This window comes from Daucus carota, chromosome 3 (assembly GCF_001625215.2).
Source record: "Daucus carota subsp. sativus chromosome 3, DH1 v3.0, whole genome shotgun sequence".
NCBI lineage: Eukaryota > Viridiplantae > Streptophyta > Magnoliopsida > Apiales > Apiaceae > Daucus > Daucus carota.
The window spans coordinates 37,970,222-37,996,026 of record NC_030383.2 but is presented as its reverse complement, the minus strand read 5'-3'; the positions used below and the strand labels follow the sequence as shown (position 1 = coordinate 37,996,026).

The following is a 25,805-nucleotide window of genomic DNA, read 5'->3' as shown; positions in this document are numbered from 1 at the left end:
TATCAAGAATAATGTTAGTATCCAGACATTTATACTTTTGGATGGCCTAAAATTCTCTTCGAGCAATGTAATTAGTTGATAAAAATATTAAATTTACTTGTTCAAACCACAATAAGAAAAGTTTGACGTTCTCACATATTTTGCTGTTTGAATTTAAATAGCACCCCTCGTGCGTCCTTTGCATTCTTGGGTTATGCGGGATTCGGAATACAGGATTAGGGTTGGGTGGATGAGTTTGGAATTCGGATATATTCAACTCAATTCATTAAAGAATTTTTCACAATTTATGCTTCTCCGATTTTGATTATTTGAGATTTAATTATCTGGATATTTTATTTTTCATTACTTTACATGTTATATGAAAAATAAAATATTACTTAATTATGTAGTAATACTGATTAATGATAATTTTACTCAGTTCTACTCGTTCGCGATCATGCTCGAAACTAGTCTGAACGAGCGTAAAAGACAAACGAGAACATGATCAAACGACTGAAAATGAGCAACCCTGCTGCATGTGAAACGCTAACACAAATGTCATACGTAGAGACAGTAAGAGAGACAAAAATATATACAACATACAATAAAATGAGCAAATGAGGCATGAATAGAATAAATGATCCAGGACAAACCCAACCGAATTCAAAATCTTAGAAAAAGACGTGTGTTATTCAAATTGCTCCACCTATCAATATCTGTATCATCCAATTACCTACGCCAGGTGTGTCTGCACTCTGCAGTGACTAAAAATTTTAGTATATAAAATTGAATTTTTTTAAATATTAATAATTTCTAAGCTCGAATATGAGTTGATACGTATTAAACTTGTTAGTAAACGCTACTATCAAAGTTTTGTTTTAAAATTTAAATATACAAATATTTAATTTGATTATTACTCCCTCCGTCTCTTAATACTTTTCTCATTTGTACTTTTCACGTTTGCCAACGCACACTTTTAATCATTAATATCTTTAGTTTCGTATTAGTATTAAATATAAAAATTTCACCGTATTAAAGTACTTATGATTACGAATCCAACAAGATCACTCATGACTATATTTAGTCTTATAGATGAGACGTAAATTAGTAATTTGTCTCATGTTATGAACAGTCCCGACATTTCAAACGAGAAAAGTAAATAGAAACGGAGGGAGTAAATCATTTTGTAGAATGTGCTTAAGTCTCGCTCCCTTACAAGTTACATCCGTCCGACTCTGCAACATATAGGAGCTGTTTGGGAACAAGAATCAATTCCTACTTCTGACTTCTGCTTTTGTTGACCCGTTTGTGTAAAGAAGTAGAAGCATTTTTAAGAAGCTGAGAATGCTAGCTTCTCTCTCACAGCTTCTGCTTCTTTTTCAAACACTTTATTAACTTATTTACTTCTCACTTTTGCTCCACTTCTTTACTTCAAGTATGAAATCACTTTTTTTAAGCTTCGCCGAAGGGCCGCATAATATGTTTTATTGCCATTTTGCCACCCTTTCCATTTAAAATAAAACAATAGGGTTCCTAATTTAGATGCAGTAGCAACTACACTCAACATGGAAAACAAAGTGAAGCAAAAATTCTCCCGCATGTTTCGGTCATCACTCGATTCTTGCCGGTCAAAGAGCCGCTCCGACGTCTCGGAGCAGCCCTTTTTCTTCCCGGAAAACCGCTTCCACCACCACCAACTCATCCAGCTCTTCTCCCCCAAACCACTTCCCGCCCGCCCTCTCCCTCCTTTCCGCGCACCCAAATCACCGCAAACCACCGGCCCCACTTCTCCCCTCCCTCCTCCCACCACCACCACCACCAACACCTTGTTCAAGCACTGTAAACCCAGACACAAACACCGGAGACGCCGGAGCCAATCAAGAAAGACTCGCCAGAAGAACAACGACAAGTTCGATCAGTTCTTCACCTCCGTTGCTGCCAATTATTATGGATGTTACAGCAGTGACGATGAAAAAGAAGAAGAAAATGCGAGTAAATATGATGACGATACCACATTCTTCTCCTCCAAATCCATGTCTTCTGACTCCTCGCTAGCCATGGAGAAGAGCTCAACAAAACAACAGTGGGATAATTTCGATGATGATGATGATGATGAGTTGACGGCGAAGATTCACGCAGATAGTTTCGCAGTGATCAAGCGTTCGAGTGATCCGTACAGTGACTTCAGGACCTCAATGGTGGAGATGATCGTGGAGAAGCAGATATTCGGGTCCAAAGATCTCGAAAATTTGTTGCACTGCTTTCTCTCGCTCAACTCGCTCATTCATCACCGCGTTATAATTGAAGTCTTCACTGAGATTTGGGAAACTCTGTTTTCTGATTGGGACTGAGATTTCAATATTAGCAGCTTTTAAAATAATTTCCGAGAATGAGCGAGAGTCGAACCCAGAACGACTCTCAGAATCCGGAGGTTAGGCCTTCGCTATTCGGCTATGTCATATGTTGTTAGGATGTTCTAACTCGATAATGTTCTAGTTAGTATGTTCTAACTCTAGTTACTTGATCATCAATGTTAAAAAGCTTTATAAATTTAGTGTGTCTTATTATTTATTTTACAAGTATTTAATTAAAGTGGGTGTAATTTGGGTTGTTAGCTTAAAAAAGGCCTCTATAAAAAGACTCTATATGAAGATTTGATGACAGACCCCTCTGTGTGATGCTTCTTTTGAGGAAGATCCGAGGCTTGGGACTCAAACGAGAGGATACGGCAACAGAATCCGGAATTCAAATGAGTTCCGGTTAAAAGTTCTATTGCATTTTAACCAACAAATATATTTGAATAAATATATTATTCAAATATATATTAACGAATATATTAACATCTTGACTTTTGCGAAGTGCTTTGAATATGAACAACACTTGTATATAAATTCTTCGTTTTTGTGCTAAACCTTCCTAATTTACTTTTCTGTCTCTCTTAAAAGGATAGATAAAGCAAACACTACTTTCAAATACGCAGAGTATCAGTAAAGACTTTCAGCTGGAACGTTTGACATTTGCAACATACTCTTGAATATATCAAAACAGCCATTGTGCAACATACTCTTGAATATACCAAAACAGCCATTGTGCAATCGCATGCTCTGCTTTATTTGAACCGTGTGCCGTGTGGGTGCGGCCCGTTATACTTGCATACGATCACGTATTAAGTATTAAAATTTATAAATATGGATGTTGTTTATAAGTATGATTGTTGTAAATACAGAGGATTCATCATTATTAAAGAACTAGTGAAAAAAGCCGCGCTTCGCGGCGGCGTGATAAATTTTGATATGAATAAGTATTATAATAACATAGAAATTATTTTGAGTCATCTTTACGTTAAACATATCACAAATGAAAAATATTATAATTGGTACAAAAATTTGTTTAAGTGGCCATCCTGTCAAACACAGTACTAATAATAAAATTTGTTTGAACCTCCTTCCCGTCAAAGACAATATTAATCCATAATTATTATTTTTATGATAAAATTAAATACTATAATTTAGATCAAAATTAGTTTGAACCGCTCTCTTATCAAACACAATACCAATAACAAAACATTATAATTTAGATATTAGTTTGAGTCGCCTTACTGCCAAACACATACTAATAAAAATTATTCTAATTATGATAAAATTAATGATTATAATTGGACAAAAAGTATTTTGAACTGTTGTCCCGTTTTAACAAAAATATATACTATAACATAGATAAAAAATTATTTTAGCCACTTTCCTGTCAAACATAATACTAATAGAAAATTTATTATTATTTAGATAAAAATTAGTTTGGGCCGCCTCCCGTGCTCGTCAAACACAATACTAATCAACATTATAATAAAATCAATATATGATTCCTATTTTATATGTATTATTTTATATGTTAATTATTTTTATTTTTTGACTCCTATTTATTAGTTTAAAATTATTATTCTTTTATGGTTCTAATATTTTTGGTATTAGTTTTTTAATGATTATTATCTTTACAATCTTTTATTTTCTATTCGAAATTTAAGAAAATTATAAGACTAAATCGGAAATAAAAATTGTACGTATTACCTTACAAATCTTAAATATAAATTGTATTTTATCTATGATTATTAGTTTAAATAAATATAATCATATTTCCTTTGGCATTCCTAGATAATAAAAAAATTGTATTACCTCTAGAATCCGAAAAAAAAAAGAATTATATTAACTTTTGGAATCCTTCAAGTTGATTTTTTAAATTATAATTATAATTGGATAAAAATTATTTTGAATTGTGGTACCGTTTTAAAAAACAAATATTATAACATAGATAAAAAAATTATATTAGCCACTTTCCCGTCAAACATAATACTAATAGAAAATTTATTATTATTTAAATAAAAATTTACTTTCCCGTGCCCGTCAAACGCAACACTAATAAAAAATCATTACATTATTATAAAATCAATACATATTTCCTATTTTTTATATCCTATTTTTTTTGTTAATTATTTTTATTTTATGATTTCTATTTATTACCTAAAAATTATTACTCTTTTATGGTTCTAATTTTTTTGCTATTAGTGTTTTTTAATGATTATTATCTTTGCAGTCCTTTATTTCTATAGGAAATTTAAAAAAAAAATTATGAGACTAAATTGAAAATAAAAATTGTACGTATTACTCTACAAATCTTAAATATAAATAGTATTTTATATATGATTGTTAGTTTAAATAAATATAATCCAACTTAGGATTTCTAAATAAGAAAAAAATTGTATTATCTTTAGAATCCAAAAAGAAAAGAACTGTATTAATTTTTGGAATCTTTGAACCTAATTTTTTAAACATAATCTTATTTCTTTTAGGATTACTAAATAAGAAAAGAATTATGTCATCTTTAGAATTTAATAAGAAATACCAAATAAAAAAAAACTGTATCATCTTTAGAATTCGATAAGAAAAGAATTGTATCTTCTTTAGAATTCTTAAACATGATTTTTTGAATTATAACTATATTTTCTATCCGAAATTCAAGAAAAATCAGAAGACTGAATCGAGCGATTCTAGAGACGCCCGCATCCTCCTTTATATATATATATTGATTGATGCAAGCCAAATAAAACAACATAAAATTTTTCAGATTTTGTGTTTACAGAATGTGCCGGGCACACTATAAAAAACCGTATTTAAATATAATCTATATGAATTATAAATAATTCATTTTAAGAATAGTGACGGTCACAAATTTAGTTTATCAATTCTGGTTGCTCTTCAAATTCGACACATACAAATATCTATTAGATATTAAATCTTTGTGTTCTAATCTTGATGTCAGTAATCTACTCCATCCGTCATGTTAGATTGTCTACATACACTGTTTACACGTATTTTGAGACTTGTAAATTATAGTTCCATAACGTATTTTTAATTATTATTTTTTTTGAATAAAAGTTTAAACGTCAAACTTTTTTTTGTAAACTGTTTAAATTAGTCGATTTGAATTGACCATCGAGTATAATTTTATTTAGATATTATTTTTGCCTATTCAAATCGGTTTTTATATTAGTAATAGCAAAATTTTGTTTACACCAACATAAACTATTAGTTTATTTATTAATTAAAAAATATCACAAATAAATTTTTTATATTCTGATTCCTGCTTTCAAAATTTAGACAAGCTCACGAATCGAACAACTTCTTATACTAGAATGCAGTGTTATAAAAAATGGAAATCCGACTTAATCGATGAAGTCACAAAATAATTAATCAAAGATTAATTGAATTAATTAGAGATTAGTTGGATGATTAATTAAATAATTGAAAATTTAATCAGATAGATTCGTAACATAACAAAATTGAATTGATGATTAATCACAACTAACCACATACTTTTAAAACAAATGTACAATTACTGATTTTTAGAACACGGTGTCGAACTGTCCTACCGACATACAAGGGAGATAACGCCTATAGGTATCAGGATCAGGATCACGATGTTCACATCAGACAAAAATTACTTTATTAGTAAAATTAAAATAAATGGTTAACTCCGGCAAAAAAAAAATAAATGGTTAACCAGCTAATCAAAACTCATAATGCATATGTTTAGTTTGATCAAGAGAACATAATCCAGTTTCATCGTTGACATATTAAAATACAAACCCTCCTCTTGAACCTTATGCTTGGATTGATTCCCACAGCCAAAATAACCAAATACTATATATAGTAACAAGGTCTTAAATTGTGTTGCCCAAGAAAGGACATAGTATGTCTTTTTGTGTTCGGTACATCGTATATTGGTAATATCTTTTCAATATTATTCAAATAAACTGTATATCAATAATGCTCTATGTATTTTTGTTGATTGTAAGATTAGGAGAGAAGAATCAAACATCGATCAAAGTATTTTCCCATTATTTGAAATTATATACACTCGGATGAAACATTTTACCTATTTTAAAAACGAGACCTGATTCAAATAGAAATACTTCATTAACTTTACCATATCTATCTTAGAGGGTGGGGACTTTGGGACATTACTATTGAGGAATAAAATATTAGAGTAGTTTAGTCATTGTAGTATTGTACAGTTGTACTGGAATAGAAATAGCACCTTGTTTCATTGTAGCGGCAGATTTATGTTACAATGTAGTCATTAAAGAGATTCCTTTTCTTCTTTTCTTTTCTTGTTCATCTGTTCTTTTCTTGTTCATGTGTTAATCCTCAAAATGTATATTAATATATAAAAGTTATCAATTACGATAGGTTTTCGATCGAAACTCAGGAACCGTTTGGATTAACTTAAAAGAAGTGACTTCTTACTTAAATTAAAGAAGTGGACTAGAAGTGAGAATTAAATAAGTTAATAAAATTTTGGAAAATAAGTAAAATCTGTGAGAGAGAAGCTAGTATTCTTAGCTTTTAAAAGTGTTTCTACTTATTTACACAAACAGGTCAAGAAAAGCAGAAGTCAGAAGCAGCTTCTGCTTTCTCTTCCCAAACAGGCCCTCAATCTCATCTCCATTTTGCTTCAAATTACTTGCACAAGCAGCACAACTGCCAAGCAATCTAATTCTGGAATCACCTCCCGCCATTCTTGTTTTCAATCCAAGCTAATGCTTGTTTAATTGCTAAAGCTTCTATATATTTTAGTGTCACCACCCCTGTATAAGCACTGCGTTTTTGCTGCCATCGACCACCCGTCTAAACCTTGAGTCACCGCACCCAATGTTAGGAGCGAAGATAGATTCACCTCTTAATTCTAGCACCACAAGTACAGAATGGAAGATATGAAGATATATATATATATATATATATATATATATATATATATATATATATATATATATATATATATAGAGAGAGAGAGAGAGAGAGAGAGAGAGAGAGAGGGAGGAGAAAATGAAAATTCAATCTATTCAATTCATAACCTACCTCACAGTCTTTGAGTTTACATTTATACAGCAAATTGCAAGTAAGGCTGAGCAAAACCGAACCGAAACCGAAAAATCGAACCGAACCGTGCAATTCTGGTTAGGTTCGGTTTTTATTTTTCTGAAAATTTCGGTTAATTTGGTTTTCGGTTATTAACCGAATTGTTATTCGGTTCGGTTACTGGAATTATAAATACGGTTATAACCGAAATAACCGGATTATATATATTATTTTTAAATTATAATATATATTACATTACATAGAAATAAAATATAGAATAATCAGATACAAACTGATACTCTACACAAACACAATCCCTAATCTAAGAGCTCTCCCCCTCTCCTTAATTAGTCTCTGGTCACTAGCCGTCGACTTCAAAAATCAAGAGCCGTCGACTTCAAAAATCAAGAGCCGTAAGAATCGAAGATTCAAAGGTACTGATCTGTATACGATGTGCCACGAACCTTGACTGCAGAAGCTAGCTTTCTCCCTTATATCATCACCAATATACTCCTTTTCTGTCCCTTTAAATGTAATCTTTGCACTTACAATGCTCACAAATACATCAATTTTGTCTTCTGTATGATTGATTTTATAACTATTCTAACTAATGGATCAAACATCTGTTAGCATCTATCTGATAAAGACTCCTCTTTCGTGCATTATTTGAGTTCTTGCAAGAATATTTGTGATTTGTTTACAAGTAAATCCTTGATTTTTTTTTGCTAATTGGTACAAGGCTGGAGTGTTTTAATGTATAATCACTATTTTGATTTTTCATAATGTTATTTTTATAAAAATATAAAAAATTCGGTTTTTTTATAACCGAAACCGAATTAACCGAAATAATTCGGTTCGGTTTAATAGATAATTCGGTTCGGTTCGGTTCGGTTTAGCAAAAAATTTGTATTTCGGTTTTCGGTTATTTCGGTTTAGATCCGAACCGACCGAATGATCAGCCCTAGTTGCAAGTAATGGAATGAAATAACAGAAAACAGATTTTCCCGCCTAAGAGCTTATTAAACTAAAAACAAAAATTTCAGTTTTAAGAAGTTGTTAACTTCTTCCCATAACACCAATGTCCCAATTCATACCCTTCTACCTGTAAAAAGAGTAGTGTTAACTGTTATCTTTATTGAGTTTCCTTGAGATCTTACCCATATACTATAATAGCACCATCCTCGTCAGTGTTAAACTTGGATGGAGTATTAGAATAACTAGTATTAAACCCGCGCGAGGCACGTGTCTCTAGTTTATATTGTATTTTAATTGATATTTGTGTGTTCATATTGTTTAGAGAATAAATATTGTGTTTTATTCTTTAACAAAATATATGAGTGTGAAAATATAATATCTACAACCTAATAGTATTAATAATAATAAATACTGTTCTTTTTTAAAAAAATCATGGATCAAAAAACACATTGGAACTGACCTTTTTGAATTCGTTAGGTTATAGAGATCATTATCATATTATCTACATAAGTCAAAATTACATTTCGAATGAGTACCGAAACTTTTAATTTTAAATATATTATACCTCAATTTAAATATATTAGGTTAACATGCAACTTTCTGGTGTTTAAAATCGAATCGACATGACAGGGTGTACATTTGGTGTCATAGTTAAGTGATACATGATGGCACACGATTATTAACACAATCTTTTTTAGCATACCCCACATACACTTTGTATAAATACACATACACATTGTATAAATAGAAATTGGAACTTATGTTGTATGTAAAAAGACTCGTATCTTATTATGTTATAAATAGAAATTGGAACATATGTTGTATGTAAAAAGACTCGTATCTTATCATGTTATAAAAGTGTCAATTGAACTGCTAATTTTATGATTGTATCAAAGAAAATTTTGGACACTTTGATGTGGTTACTATTTTAATTTTTATACCATCTATATAGCAATTCAATATCCTAGATTTTTGATTGTTAATCAAAAATATTAGAGGATCAATATTACTTTGATACGATATAATATAATATCGACTCGTTATAAAATTTCAATTTCTTATCTTTAGTTTTCTGAGCTTGATGATTAAGATTTGATTTTTCATGTAATTGTTATATAACAGATTTCTAACAAATGATTTTCTGGTATTTGAAATAGCAAAAAGAGAATAGATATGAGTTAGGCCCCATGAAATATATACATACATGAAATATTCAGCTCCATTAATTGTGTAGTTACTTGTTTGTGCAAACTCACATTTCTAATTATTTTGATACTCATATTTGTTAGGAGTGAGCTATCAGGTTCAATTGTTAGAGATCATATCGATATTCGATATTCTGGATTATGAAAAAATTATTATGGTTCTAGTTTCATTTAATCGAGTATTAGCTTTAACCAAATTGCGTCGGATTATCCGAATTTGAATTAATTACATTTTTTAGTTTATTGTATAAATCATTAATCAATTTAATTGTAATTTGATTCATTATATTTAACTTAGTAGGTTATATATTGATTGTTGGCATATTAAAAATTAAAATTTCAAGATTTTAATATAAATAACTTATTTCTTTTTTTATATTTTAATCAAGTAAAATTTATAAATCAATTCTTTTATTAGGTCTAAGAAACATATTTTGCTATTATCTAGTTTGCTTTTGATTAACAATATAGAATTCTCCAAAAGTCACCTTTATATCACAAGTTATAATATTTCTAATTCATATATCATCAACTTTACGTTATTTGAATATATTTCTTGACATCAAATTCGATGTTTTTGTCACTATCCTTATATCTATATTTTTTTCTAAAATTTTATATTAACACATCGGATTTTGAATTCATTAGTTTATTATAAAAAAAATAACCTAAGTAGGAACAAACATAAAATAAGAATAATCGCTAATTAATCCGTTCTTCATGGAATCACGTAATTTGTTGAAGATGAGATATTACCACTACCCTCTTTTTCACATCCGGTTGGAGTTAATCATGTTTGAGATATTGACCATAATTGCAATTCCTTAGCAGCTTTTATCACTAAATCAAAAATCATACTCTCACAAAGGAGAGAAATAACCAAAACTCTCACCAAGGAGAGAAACAAACTAACTCTTACTAAGGAGAGACTACACCAAATCGAATAATAAATAAAGATGAATAACCTTAGATTTGGAGAGAAACCACAAAAAAAAAAAGACATCGGGCTGAAAATCCATCCGTTTGAAAAAGAGAAGAAAGACAGCGAAATTTCCGATGATTTCAGATCTAAGAATTTTTCCGAGAATAGATATGGAGCAGAACCATAAAAATAAAAGAAGTCGTACTGAAACTGAAATCTCCGATAGTTTACGATCTAAGTTTCCAAAGAAGAAGTGTTATTCAAAAACTAAGAAGAAAACAAAGTAATTAACTGATTTGGGATTATTACCGGTGAAAATCGATGGAAGTCGCAGACGGCTGCGATTAGAGAGAGGGGCTTTAGCATCTCCAATGGTGCTCTTAAATCATTTTTAAAATAAAATATAATATGTGATTTTTAGTGAGTTAAGACATTGAAGAAGATGACAACTCCAATGCTCTTATTTATATTTACTCTTTATTCATATTTTATTCATATAAATGAGAGAGAAAAGTGAATAGAGAGGGAAATGTTGGATGTGAAGTGAGAGAAAAATTAATATAATATTCATGAATAAGAAATTAAAAGCTACTAGATGCTCTTTAGAAGAGAGGAGAGATGATAGACTCTAAAATTTTTAAAAAATTTGTAGGAGGCCATTATAACACTATTTTTTGATTTGCTCTTTAAATTTGTTTAAGAGCTCTCCATTGGAGATCTCTTAGGAGTCGTTTGGTTCAGCCTTTTCAAGTATCAGGTATGGGTTTGGTTCATTCCAAACCCATACCCGATGTTTGGTTGGAAAATTTATTCGTCCAAACCCATACCTCAAACCCCCAAGATATGGGTTTTTGATACCTTAGGAGGGAGGTGGGTATGGAACATGGGTATGAGGAATCAAAAAATATTTTTATATTATATACAATTACATCAAATGCTTGACACAAAATTAAATAAACTCCTCAAAATTGGATAAAATAAAATTATAAAATTATTAATTTAAAAATATTTAAATTCAATATATTATTAATTCCATCACTCAACCAAACACATGATATCAAGAATGACACCTCATCCCCATATCACCTTAACCCGATTCTTCATTCCAACCCCATGCCACTCCGTGAACCAAACGACTTTAAAACTATATACATGCTGTAATATAATACGGATAGGTCCTCCAAATGGAATGGGCTATAAAATCGGAGGTTTCAATTGGGCTTTGCCGACTATGGATATGCTGCCCAGCTAGTAAAACATGCCCAATGACTAGGGGCGTAAACAAACCAAACTATTCGTGAGCTACTCGAGTTCGGCTCGGAAAATATTCGAATTTGATTCGGTAATAATCGAGCCGAACTCGAGCTCGAACTATTCGAATGTTTTACCGAACCGAGCTCGAGCTTCAAATTACTCGGCTCGTAAGGTTCACGAGCCTTATCGAGCCTCTATTATTTTTTAATTTTTTTTATTATAAATATATTTTTACAAATATATTTAATATTTTATTTATAATTTATATATTTAATCGAATCGAACTCGAGTCGAACCGATCATATTTCGAGTTTTTCTCAATATTTGGTGACTCGATTCGAGCTTTCGAGCCGAACTCGAGCCTATCGAACTATTTACGAGCCGAGCTTCGAACTTGAAATTAAAGGCTCAGTCGAACTCGAACTCGAGCTCGAGCTCGGGCCCCGAACTTTTCAGTTGAGCTCGAGCCGAGCCTGATAGTGTTCGGCTCGGCTCGTTTACACCCCTGCCAATGACTAAATGGGCTCCCATGGGCCAGGGGAAGCTGTGATAAAACGGGGGAAATGAAGATGGAAGAGTTTGAAATTTTGTAAAAAAAGAACCCGCCTTATTCTGGGAGAAGCAGTCGTAATGAAACCCTAATTGATCAAAACTCCCAAATCGAAATCACAGGAGAGACAGAGAAATGGGAGCACAAGCAGCACGATTGAATCTTCGAATGCAAAAGGAACTCAAGCTTCTACTCACTGACCCTCCTCCCTCTGCTTCTTTCCCTCTTCTCTCCCACCATTCTTCTGACTCTCTCTCCTCCATTCTCGCCCGTAATCTCTCTCTCTCTCTCTCTCTCTCTCTCTCTCCCCCTTCCTCTCTCTCTCTGTTATTGTTTTGCCTTACACCCCAATATGATTATTGAACAGATATTAAAGGTCCTGAAGATACTGTCTACACTAATGGGGTTTTCAAGATCAACATCCAGATACCCGAAAGGTATCTTCAATCTTCATATGTGCATATTGTATTTGTTTTATGTTTATATACTTGGGTTGTTGATGAAATGTAATTGGTGTTTCTGTTTCGAAATTAATGTATAATTGGGGATTCCAGGTATCCGTTTCAGCCACCAATTGTGACATTTGCTACACCTATATATCACCCCAATATCGATACTGGAGGTCGAATCTGTTTAGACATTCTCAATTTGCCGCCCAAGGTTCATTCTTCCATTTTGACCTTTGATGCACATTTATGTTGACGTTAACATTTAGTTGAATATACATTATCAATTTTATTGTAACTTATTCTTCGGTTTTAGTGAGCACAATATAGTGATAACAGACTTGGTGATGTACATATCTAGAACCTGTTAGACTTGCTCTTCATTTGTCTTTATATGTACATTTATTTGGAATAAATGAACTACAATTGCAAGGCTATCAGTCAAATTATAAACCCCCTCCTGAAGGAATTGATCACTAGGGGTAAAGAGAATAATTTGACCTCACTAGCACTTATATGTTTCAACTCTGCCAAAGGTTGATAATTCTTTTCTTTAGGTCTAATATGTAGACAAATATTAAAAACCCCTTATGCTGAGCATAGTCATGCTTCTTTTCAGCTACATTTTGTCTTATGAAACTATATCAAAGCAGCTTTTATCTGTGACAAGAAGCATACTTGTTCTGTTGTCTATCTGGTCACTTGTTTTAGTCCGTTGATTATACTAATTACTCTCATCTTAGATTCTTAAACCTTTTCTATTTTCCCTGCAAAACATGTGTGTGGATTCCTCAAGTTTAATTCTAACCAGTTGCCATAATGGTTTGAGTCCTCAGAAATTTGGTAAAAGTCAGCGTACTTTAGTATACTTATTTTTTCAGATCACATTCAGAACTATTTTCTGTAAGGCTTATGTATATAACTGCACTGCATATTGCATAGTCTGGTTCTCATTTATGATAGTTTAAATTTTTAACAAGAGACCGGGTTTCTATTCAAGCAGGGTGCATGGCAGCCTTCTCTAAACATTTCAACGGTGTTAACAAGTATTTTGTTGTTACTAACTGAACCTAATCCTGATGATGGCCTCATGTGCGAAGCAGTAAGTAATTTGTTTTTTGACCAATATAAGAATTAAGAATTGCATGGTTGTTGGTTTTCATATTTGACATTCTTAACTTTCCGTGTAGAGTAAAGAATACAAATATAATCGACAAGCTTTTGATCAGAAAGCACGATCTATGACAGAGAAGTATGCCAGAGATGAATCAATTGAGAATGGAAGTTGCAGTCAAAACACGGAAAGTCATCTGAACCCAACCTTGGTAAAACTTAACAGCATGATACATGTAGTATTGCATTACTAATATTGACACTTTTCGATAATATTTATTGCTGAACTGCAGATGGATATTGAAGGGGAGTTGTTTACATTTGAGGTTGACAAGTCTTCGGGAAAACATAAAAACCTGTCACCAATAGAAAACAAATATTCTTTGGAGTCAACAAGCTCAAATCAGAGGAGGGTCAATGACATAATACTGAAAGAAGCCATTAATGATGATCTGGTGGTGAATCAGATAGAGGGAAAATCTCCAAACCTGCAGCGAGCAGAAAAGTATAATAAATTTCAGGATATTGGTAAATTGCACAGTACTAGCAGGAAACTATCACTGGAATCTTCTAGCCGAAAGCAGAAAATAAGTTTTCAGTGCAAGGAGAATGTTTTATCATATCAATGTCCACCCGTAGTGGAACCCAGAGAGGCTGCTATGGGTTCTACAGAGCCTGTGCTTGTGGAGAAGGATGTGAACCAATACGAACAGCAGTCTCACCAAGTGCATACAAGTGGTGATGGAAATTTAGCTAGTCCGCCAAACAAAGGGTCTGAGAACATATGTATGGGCCAGAGTAGAGTTAGTATTGGGGATAACACACTGCCTCAACCATTATCAGTAAACCCTCCTTCCAAGAGATTGCTTAGTCCCTTGCGTATGCCCTTGAATACTACCCATTATGACAAGCAACCTCAAAAGGATTCTGTAGATAAAACTGGAAGTGGCTTCTCCGGCATAAAACACAAGAGATTAGGTTTAGCTGGTAGGAAACAGTCTTTGGGACTTGCAACATCATTGCAAAGTCAAGAGAGAGATAACAAGGAGAATATGATTTCTGTTTCTGGTGCGCTTCTCTCAAATACAGAGGGCGGTGAGTCGGTGCATAAGAAAGTATTTAACTCTAATTCGAATGTGTACCCTAAGAAGCAGCTAGGTATCAGGCGAAAGCTACCATTGGAGCCTCTTGATAAATCAAATTGGAGCAATGATGGTAACATCCAGTTGAACTCCTGTGATGACTACCATAACGGATATCCTTCTAAGCTGTTGCGTGCAACAGAGGAAAGCAGGCATAATCACATCCAGAAGCCGATGCAAGAGAATGATGCTAATTTTTCAGGACAGGTCAAACACCACAGTGAAGATTTGCCAATTCCTGATTCAGCAATTGTTCTCGACAGTGAAGACAGTGATGATGACAAAAAGGTAACCGCCAGGCCTAAATTATCTTTGACAAGGAAACGTTTGGGTAGGAAGTTGAATGCCAGAGCATGAGATTTTACATGTCCTGTTGCAGGTTATCGCAGAATTAAATGTGACGGTCTTTATAATTTGTACTCCCTTTGTTCTTGCAGTTCGTATCTAAACATCGTGTGAATTCCCTCTTTATAATCTCATCACCAGCAACCACCTAGTCTGATTCAAGTACAATGCTCGGTTCGTAACTTCGTATTATTAATCTATGTTTTGGTTAACCAAAAATTCTTTGCAACAAACTCAACCAAAGTTATCGTTGCAACATAGTCTGCATTAATGTCTTGACCACTTCTACTAAAACATGAATGGTTAGCATAACGTTATTAGCATGTATCACGTGCTAAACTTTTTATTTATCCTAAAATCTATATCTATCCATAAAAACCAAAGGGGTTGTATTATATGAGATGGTTGGGTGCTGACATATGAACGTTATGATATTTTATGGGCGGTTTTTCTTTTGATGAAATGCTAATCCTAAATTTCTGATGCATATGCTGAGCATGTGTTCTAAAATGCATATAAAGCGGCCGGTTAAGTGGTCGTTTGTGGAGAATCAGGATTCAAAGGGCTTTGATTTTGTAATGAGTGGGTGCTTAAGCGTTTTTAACAAGCGGACTACGAAATAAATTAAGCGGTCAAAATGATCTTGATTTGCTATTCTTCTAATTTTAAAATATTAATTTTTAATATAATTATAATAATAGTAAAAAAATAAAAAAATATTTTATTTATCATATTATAATTATAAATTCTTACGATAGAATAATTTTATTTAAATACATTAATATTATAGAGTTAAGTTTCATGTAATCCACATATTTACTGTATTACCGTAGACCACGTATGTTTTGCAACTATAGAATGACATAAAAATATTGCAAAATGTATGAAACTTGTTATTTTGTGAAATACATTCTATAAATATCACTATTTAATGAAAAATATTGAAAATCATTTATGTTCGACAAGTAGAACACATATGTTCTGTCATATGTAAATATGTTCTGCAAACTTAACATGTTTTGCAGAATAATGTGTTTTTCACTATTTAACTTGTAGAATGTTTATGATTGTCAAAATTTTTAACGAAATAATGATGTTTATAGAATATGATTTGCAAAATAACACATTTTGCAATGTTTTTATGCTATTCTATAGTTGCAGAACATACGTGGTCTACGGTACTACAGTAAATATGTGGACTACATGGAACTTTGTTCTTAAGTAAATATTTAAATATATTATATTAATCTGCTTCCGCTTTAACGTTCGCTAGCCGCTTAAGCACCGGAAAGTACTCCCATGACCTAGAAGATAGAATTGATTTGCGCTTTTTATAATACTGGTACTAAAAAGCTTCAATATCATCCCTCGAAATATATGCTACTAAAATTCGACTATACTGTGTGGGATGATATATGCGGATAGTGTTAGTCAAAAGCGTCCAGCTAGTAAACAGCTGCCGCCAAAAACGACCGTTGCGCTGCGGTTTTATAAAACACAGTCAATCCTACACACGCAATGGATAATGGCAGCAACTAAGTGGAGCAGCAGCACAAGTAAGACTATGAAATCCATGAATGATACAGAGCAGGCTTCATCTTCCAAGAGTTTGGGCAAGTGGAAAGTCATGTGGATGAAGCTAATCAAGCAGAAAAACAAGATGCTTCAGCGTTCATCAGTTCATAATAACCAACACCAACTCCCTTATGATGAGTACAATTATTTGCAGAATTTCGATCAAGGTTTCATTGCAGATTCCGAGGAACCGGATATTCTTTCCAGATCTTTCTCCGTTCGCTTTGCTAATCCGTCTACCGTGTTTCGACGGATGCAATAATAACTAGTGTTGCCTTAGTTTGTCTGTACATATGTATGTCTTGTGATATTTGTTGTGACATATTCTTGTTGTTGTTTATAAACACGATTGAATTCTTGATATTTGTGGTTTTGTCATGTTGTACAACTTGCACTTGATGTTTCGCTGAATCTTTAGAAGTTTTCTGCTCCGGCCTCAACATTAGGGGCGGAATCAGGGGAGGTTAACTTAGGCTCAGGCGCCCTGCTAGGTTTAAAAATTAGTAGAGGTTAAAAGACGGATGTAAACTCCGGCCACTGTTTTGGAGTTTTTAAAGTCCAACCAACATTTTGCATTTTTTGAAAAACTACAGCACCACACACCAATTAGTCATTTACGCTTTTGTTAGTATTAGTCAATTTAATCCTAAAGCACCAACAAATTCTTATATTCGAACCCCGGATGATCTTGAACAATCGATAAAAGTTGCTCCCCCTAACCAGTTTGTAGGATTCACAACAGGCAAATTCCATCCCGTACGAGCATGAACTTTTAAACAGACAATGGAAAACATTCCTTGGTTAGTCTTCAGCATGTTCCTGTTCCATTTCCTCTCAAGACCAGAGTCAGGATCATCAAGCAGCCCAAGTATAAGACCAGAGTCAGCATCATCAAGCAGCCCAAGTATATCAAGCATCAGGCCGATGAGCCAGAGGAGTCCTTCATATTTTCCTGAAAAATGGTTCCAGGGGCCATTTCTCTTGCCCATAAACGGAGGATTCAGTTTGGAAATCTCTGGACAGAGCTGAACATTGTGCTTCACAAAATAGTAGAAGATTATGATCGGTCATCCTCTGTCATTTTTTTGTAGAAGTTTGTGTACAAGCTCTATCAGAAAAGAATTGAAATGGTATTAAGTCTAGAATTTTGTATATACATTGTCGTCATATCATAGGCTTGCTACCTGATTTGGCAAGCGCAATGAAGCTAATACTTGAACTGGTTCATGTTATAGTATCTCATTCAATTAGGACGAATATGTCGCCGTTAATATTTGGACTGCTTGCAGGTACTATTCCCCAGCATTAGGCTTTCAGATGTTCGCCGTTGGAGTTAATTCAAGCGCAACAGATTTTCTTGAAGCGTTCAACAGGCCATCTACTATAGCTGCAGGTTTTGTTCTCAGACCATTGTTTCTGATTATGTTATATCCGGCATTGCCTTCGACAAAGTACTATTGGGTATAAATATACTGAACATCTATAATAGAGCAGTTATATAAATCACAAGAAGAGGCAGGTAACTAATCAACAAAACAAATCACGAACGCAGTAAACAATATACAAAATTGGAGAAGCACTTACACTCTGATAGGTTGCCGCCTTGCCGCAGTGCCTCCCAAAAATCTATGAAACTCAAACATGTCAGCGCTGTGGATGTGTGATCTCAAGTCCTCCCTAGTTTTTTATATTTGATGTTTTGACTTTTACCACATAATTTTAATTGGGTTGAACGGATAGTAAAAATTATAATTTGATTCATTTTTTTTGTGAATTAAAATTTTGATTATATATTTTTTTTTTCAAAAAAGATTGAAAAAAAATATTTTTAATTATCATTTAAAAGTATGTGTCCAAAGTTTAAGCAATCAACAAAAAAAAATAGAGAGAATAATAAAAAGATACAAGGGTTCTAACACTAACACCACACAAGCATTACACTTGTACTAATAGTTGTAAACAACACTTATACAAAATATTATTTAAACTTAATTTTATATCAACGCAGGACAATATCTACATATTTCATGGCAAAAAAATAATTTTATTTTAATATTTTTGTAGATTAAAGTTATATAAATTTAATATCTTTCTTTTATAATATCAACGTGAGACAATATGCGCATAATCCACGGCAACAAACAATGTTGTTTTAATTAATATATATAGGGGTTTGCTCCACTAGAATCTAAATTAGCCTAGAAATTAGAAACTAGTCTCTGACCATTTTTTCATCACTGTTCTTAACTACAAAAATCACTTATTTGTATATTAGAAATCACTATTTTATATATACAAAATCTGACAAATATAGATATATAAATTCATATATATATAACGTATATCATCATCATCTTCAATCACACTACATTGATGAAACTCCTGGCATCATTATCAACCCCTTTCACTACTACCGCAGTCACTTACAATCATGATTTGCCTATCACCGTTAGTCACCATAACTTTTCATTACTAATGACTATCTACCATCACCACACAACTCATCTCGTCATTTGCTATCATCATGGACCTCCTACAACTATAATCGACCATCAATAATCGACCACCAATATCAATCATAAGTAAATTTTCTCTATTATTAAAATTAAAAACTCATGAATTTACTTTATAAAATAATGATTAACAACATAAAAACTAGTGATTTCCGTAGTTATAAACAGTGATTGAAGGAGTGGTTTCCAGTTTCTAGAATAATATTAGTTTCTATTTGATCACTTGCAAAGATATATATATATATATATATATATATATATATATATATAGGCTCATGATCAAATAGAAACCACTTTTAAAATAAAAACTAGAAACCAAAACAAGTTAGTGATATTCTCAGTACAATTTAGTGATATTCTCTTTAGGATTTAGTGATATGTGTTGTAGGAATTCGTGAAAACTTGCAGATTCTGCCCATAATATCCAGATATGTTCCAGAACTGCTCATAATCTCCAGATCTGTTCACGTTTTCGATTCAGATGGCGGCGACGGTGGTGGAAATGGCGGAGGTGAAGAAGGCTGATTCTAGCGGAGATTTGGGTGGCTTAAAGTAGGGGGTTGGAGCGTTGCCGGAATAGTAGCGGAGCCGCCACGTGAAGTTGAACCGAGGTGGAGCAAGAAGTATGAACGGGGCTAAAGGAGGTTGAAGCAGCGACCAAGATGGAGCTGGTGAAGATGGAGGTGGAGATTGTGTTGTTGGAGAAATAATGGGGGTGGAGGTGGAGATGGAGGTGGTGGTTATGGAGGGGGCGGGCGGCATAGAGGTGGTGGTTATGGAGGAGCCGACTACAGAGGTGGTGGCAGTGGGGGATGTGGAGGTGGGGTTGGTGAAGATGGAGGTGGAATTGGTGAAGATGAAGGTGGAGATGGGGTTGTTTAAAAGTTTAGTAGTATTTGCTTTAGGATTTAGTGATATTCCAGCTTGGTTTTTAGTTTCTAGGATAAGGAGGTTTCTATTGGAGTAAGACTCTATATATATATATGTGTGTGTGTGTGTGTGTGTGTGTGTGTGTGTGTGTGTGTGTGTGAATTTCACTGAGACAATGTCCAAAATTCAAACATGAAAATTTGACAAGAAACAACCTTTAAATGTTAATTTTCGGAAATTGCAACAAAAACTTATAATTTTCAGAAATTTTCGGAAATGTCAACCTTACCAATTTCTAACAAGTACATGGTCTAAAAGTGCAGCAAAGAACAATTTTGTAAAAGACAAAGCCCTCAGAGTTGTCCATATCCTTAGTAACGTTTCTGTTGTGGAAACCATTTTAATTGTATATGGTAGGGATGAACCAAAAACCGAACCAAAAATCGAAACCGAAACCGAAATCATAAAAAACCGAATAAAACCGCACCATTAAAAACCGAACCATTTAATAACCAAACCGAATAAAAACCAAACCACTAATATGGTTACAGTTTGGTTTTAAATTTTTTAAAACCGAATATAAACCGAACCGAACCGAATAGAATTAATTATATATATATATAATTAAATATACAATAATAATATCTTAATTTAATTTTATAAATTATATTATAATTTTTTTTACAGCATGGCCAAGTTTATTTGTAACCCAGCCCATTATTAATTGTTAGTATCCACTGTCTTTGGACATGCTAATGGTGGAGAGAGGGCTTCTGGAACTTTACTCAAGGTTTATGTCATCTGCTAATTTTTTAAATTCTGTACAAATGTTCTTACATATGCTAAACCAAAAATTCATGTTTGCTAATATTTTCAAGTCTGCTTTACTCTCCCCCATTTTGTCAACTGTTAAAGCTTTATTAATCTGGTAAAGTTTATTCATTTACTTGTTGGTTGCATCTTGCTTTCTTGTACTCAAATTCTAACATCCATCTAATATTAAAAAGATAACAAGAAATTTTGTAGTTTGGTTTAAAACCGAAACCAAACCATTTTCAAACCGAAACCATGATTAAAAACCAAAACCACACCAACGGTTTTTGGTTTGGTTTTGGTTTTTGATTTTAGAAACCGAATAAATATGGTTACGGTTTGGTTTTCGGTCGAAACCGAACCACGCCCATCCCTACTATATGGGATTGCTTTCTGACTCTGATTTGTCTCCCCTTTGGCTTGTGCATTGTGTTTCTTGTAACTGCATTTCACTTGTCAACATTTGTTTCTGATTATTTCATCTGGCACTGCTTTTGACTAAGCGCCGGGTGTTCAGTTACATCAAGTACCGGCTATTAATAAGTGCAAACAACTCAACTAAAAAGGACTTCATAATTTTTAGGACCTCAAATATTTCTGGCCCATTTATACATATGTATAATATGAGCAAGAATTAAGAGCAGGGATCATATCAAAATTTTCATCTTCAAAATTTACACCTTTTTTATGAAAAATACATCATCTCTATATTTTGATTATTATCATCAGATTGTTCTTGTATGAAAATTTTATTATTATTATAAAAAAATTAAACTTTTGATACTCTATTATGGGCCTAATTCTTTTATTGTAACACAGGGCCCCTAAAATGTTTAAGACGGGTCTGCTCCCATCCTCCTTGACTGTGTAGGCAGTCTTCTTGCCTGTGCTGCAGCCGATATTTTAAGCGAGTCTGTAAAATCTTAAGTACAGTATGAGACCTTAGCTGACTCATTTGCTATATTTCCAAGCGGCTAGTGAGCAGGAAAAATATAAATTTTTACGTATATAAGCACCTTCTAAATTTTTCTTAGTAGTGTTTAGTAATATATTTGATATGTATGGCCTTATATTTATATTATGCCACATATATTGATCAATATATGTTTGAACTATTAATATTATGTTTGAAAATTTTCTTTTAATAATTATTAACCACCCAATATATTGGGATCAGCTCCCTGCAGTACTGTGAACCAACAATCTCAGTGAATACATGGAAGGCTGCAAGTATACCTGGCCAAACGAACGAGTCGGCTCGTTCCGGCTCGTCTCGACTCGCATTTAAACTCGCAAAAAATCGGTACTGTAACAAGACGTTCAGGACTCGTCTCGGCTCATAGAAATAGACGAGGCAATCACGAGTTATGAATACTGAACTCGGACTCGTTCTCGTCTCGTATCGCCCGTTACGTCACGTCTCGTTAACGTATCGTCACGTGCAGCCGCCGCGAGTCCGTCTCGTCTCGGCGAGTCGTGCAGCATCTCGTTCGTCCTGTTCCAACGGTCCACTGCTATTTTGTCACTTCTGTGCGACTGTGCGTCCTGCAGGCCTGCAACTTCATCACTTCTTCAGCTTTGCAACGGTCGACTGCTAGCTTTTCTTTCCCAACGGCTACCTGCTCCATTAGCCCTGCAAGCTACTGTCCAGTGTGCTCCAACAGTCCAGTAGTCCAGGCGTTCAGTTGCACTCCCAACGGCTCCTAATCCTTTTCCAATAAATAAGCCCGGAGCATCTCCATCCATCTCACACCAGCTCTCAACTTCTATCTCTTACTCTCTCTCATTCTCTTACTCTCGAATTTCTCTGTCACCCACAAGTCACATCTCTTTCCGGCGAGCTTAAAACATTTTTCCGGCGAGTTTATAATATTTTCTCAAGCTTTATTTAAATATCCAACACATTTTGTTTTAAAATGGCTGACGGCACAGGCACGCAATCATCACAGGGATCCACCAAAACTACTTCGACGCGACCCCCGCGAACCAATACTTTGGAACCTGGTAAGTTTTAAATTTTATTTAATTTTGCTTTTTTAAGTGTTTTAATAATTTTATATCCGACATTAATTGAGTTATGTTTAATTTTTGTAGGCAACTCTTCAGGTTCTCTCTCATCATATGTATGGAATTAATTTTCCCGAGAAAAAATACCCGAAGATCCGACCCGATATAGACTTTATTGTTTACTTTGTATTCAAAACGGCAAAAATCCATCACCTTTAATGCATCCTAAAAGGGCCTGTACGGGTGGACTTGATCGTCATTTGAAAAAACATGGAATATCGAAGGAAAGTCACGAGAGTGGAGCGGCACGTGGAGGTCCACCGCAACAAACCCAAATTTGTGTTTTATGACATCGTCTCCCGAGGGAGGTATACCTTTCGCTTATAATCGAGATAGAATGATTGAACAATTTGCCACTTATGTTACGTTAGATGAGTTACCTTTTTCACATGGAGAAAGTGATAATTTAGAACACATGATAAAAACTAGCATAAATCCCGCATTTAGAAGAGTTCCTAGGAACACACTTAAACGTCACACACAAAAACAATATTATCGTCAACGAGCACAATGAATAGAATATTTCATGATTTTGATGGTATGGTTTCTTTAACTAGTGATTGTTGGAGTTCGAGCCAAGGTGAGCCATATATTTGTGTTACCGTGCATTGGATTGATTCTGACTATTATTTACAAAAACGAATAATTGCATTTGATGTTATGGATGAGTCGCACACCGGTTACAACATTGAACAAAGAATTTTAGAAACAATAAATGAATTTAATTTGCTTCACAAGGTGTTTACGATATCCTTAGATAATGCATCTTCGAACAATAAAGCTATGGAATATATTAGGAATGATATTCCCACTCTATTAGATGGTGTTTTCTTGCATGTCAGATGTTGTGCACATATTATTAATTTATCAGCCCAAAAAGGAATCTCACAAATAACTTTATTGTTGGAACCCATTAGAAAATTAGAAAAATAGTTAAGTATTTACGTTTAGCACACTCCACAAGATCTAAATATAAAAAATTGTGTAGAGAAAACGGGTTAAGGCCGAAGAAGGGGTTAAATATCAATCAGGTGACACATTGCGGCCCGATGACTCAAGTTGGTCACTGATTGAAAAAGTGACTCAAATGAGTTACTCATTTAAAAATTTGTATCAAAAATATCACTCTATCGTTAGTCGAAATTCTGAAAATTTTATATATTGAGTTTCGCACATTTTATTATGAATGGTATTGCATCCAAATGAAAGGTACCGAGTTCTACTATTTTAGCTAATATTGTTAGATTTTTAAAAATTTATCAACTATTTATTTTTAATTTTTTGATTTTTTTATTTGATTTAAATAAAAATAAATAGTTGATCAAATTTTAAAATTTTAAAAATATTTGCTAAAATAGTAAAACTCGGTACCTTTCATTTGGATGCAATACCATTCACAAAAAATGTACGAAATTCAATATATAATACTTTCAGAATTTCGACTAACGATAGAGTGATATTTTTGATACAAATTTTTAAATGAGCAACTCATTTGAGTCACTTTTTCAATCAGTGACCAACTTGAGTCATTGGGCTGCAATGAGTCACCTGATTGATATTTAACCTGCCGAAGAAGTGGGCTATTGATTGTCCAACGAGATGGGAGTCGACTTATAAATTACTAAAAGAGACAATTAAATATAAGGTAGTTATCACCGAGTTGTATAATTCCGACCCGAGAAACCAAAATGATGATGTATTAATTACCGAAACGCAATGGGAGCTAGCAACTAGCGTACGTGATATACTTGAATGTTATGCACATGCTACTAATCTTTTTTCTTATGTTTATGAACCAAATGTACATCATGTTATTATTGAATGTGTTAGTATTGTTACTACTTTACGCGAATATGAACAAAATCGTCATTTTAGTGATATTATTTTTGATATGAAAGTTAAGTGGATTGAATATTTTACGGAGTTCCCTTATATTTATGGTGTTGCATGTCTTCTTGATCCCGGTGTTAGAATGGAAGGTCTGGAAAATATGTTAGAACATTATTACGAAGTTTTAGGTGTTCAATATGATTATACTCTTTATATAAGGAATTGTTTAAATTTATTACATCGTCTTATAGATATATATACTCCCAGAACTCCAAATGTTGTACAACCTAAGGCTAGTGGTACTAGTAGGTTCAATAGTACTATTAGTGGTATATTAACAAAAAAACAAAAGGTTAGAATTTCAACTACATCTACCACATCTACACAATCTTATTCAACTAACATGGTTCGTGAGTTTTTTTCTTATAATTATGAGTTAGATGAGGATTTTTCAATATTAACGTGGTGGAAGAATCATGAGAATCAATTTCTGGTTTTAGCTAAAATTGCGAGAGACATTTTAGTAGTTCCCGCTTCTACAATTGCATCGGAGTCCGCTTATAGTGCGGGTAGAAGAGTATTGGACGATAAAAGATCAAGTCTATCTCCGGACGTCGTAAAAATATTAGTTTGTAAAAAAGATTGGGATCAAGCTGCAAAAAGACAACAAGGAAGGAAATAAGATGACTCGGAAGGAGAAGACGATGTTTGGATGACAATGGACACTTCATCGGAGTCGGGCACGTCGGCTATTCAAGAACAAGAAGAAGAAGAAGAAGAAGAAGAAGAAGAAG

General features: G+C 33.4%; 2 protein-coding genes and 1 long non-coding RNA gene across 4 annotated transcripts; 2 read left to right on the top strand and 1 right to left on the bottom strand.

The window, feature by feature from the left end:
- Window positions 1-1,544: 1,544 nt before the first annotated feature.
- Window positions 1,545-2,330, top strand: LOC108213292 (transcription repressor OFP8). Its single transcript, XM_017385072.2, has one exon. The coding sequence runs from the start codon at window positions 1,545-1,547 to the stop codon at window positions 2,328-2,330; it is 786 nt and encodes a 261-aa protein (XP_017240561.1).
- A 9,954-nt stretch (window positions 2,331-12,284) lies between these two features.
- Window positions 12,285-15,522, top strand: LOC108211934 (uncharacterized). The gene is made up of 6 exons (XM_017383653.2): window positions 12,285-12,568; window positions 12,665-12,734; window positions 12,852-12,957; window positions 13,747-13,845; window positions 13,934-14,068; window positions 14,150-15,522. The coding sequence occupies exons 1-6, from the start codon at window positions 12,433-12,435 to the stop codon at window positions 15,353-15,355; spliced, it is 1,752 nt and encodes a 583-aa protein (XP_017239142.1). The 5' UTR covers window positions 12,285-12,432; the 3' UTR covers window positions 15,356-15,522.
- A 2,043-nt stretch (window positions 15,523-17,565) lies between these two features.
- On the bottom strand, window positions 17,566-18,568 carry LOC135151132 (uncharacterized). Of its 2 annotated transcripts, none has more exons than XR_010289669.1 (2): window positions 18,503-18,568; window positions 17,566-18,398 (listed from the first exon to the last, which is right to left on the bottom strand). It is a non-coding gene; the product is annotated as an uncharacterized LOC135151132 (long non-coding RNA). The 2 variants fall into 2 exon arrangements; XR_010289670.1 differs by having other exon boundaries at window positions 17,566-18,390; window positions 18,503-18,566.
- Window positions 18,569-25,805: the final 7,237 nt, after the last annotated feature.

Excerpts from the sequence above, each read along its gene's own strand:
- LOC108213292 (XM_017385072.2), top strand. The coding sequence starts at position 1,545 with ATGGAAAACAAAGTGAAGCAAAAATTCTCCCGCATGTTTCGGTCATCA.
- LOC108211934 (XM_017383653.2), top strand. The coding sequence starts at position 12,433 with ATGGGAGCACAAGCAGCACGATTGAATCTTCGAATGCAAAAGGAACTC. Across the intron at positions 12,569-12,664 it reads TCTCTCCTCCATTCTCGCCC|ATATTAAAGGTCCTGAAGAT; the intron begins GTAATCTCTCTC and ends ATTATTGAACAG. Across the intron at positions 13,846-13,933 it reads ATGGCCTCATGTGCGAAGCA|AGTAAAGAATACAAATATAA; the intron begins GTAAGTAATTTG and ends CTTTCCGTGTAG.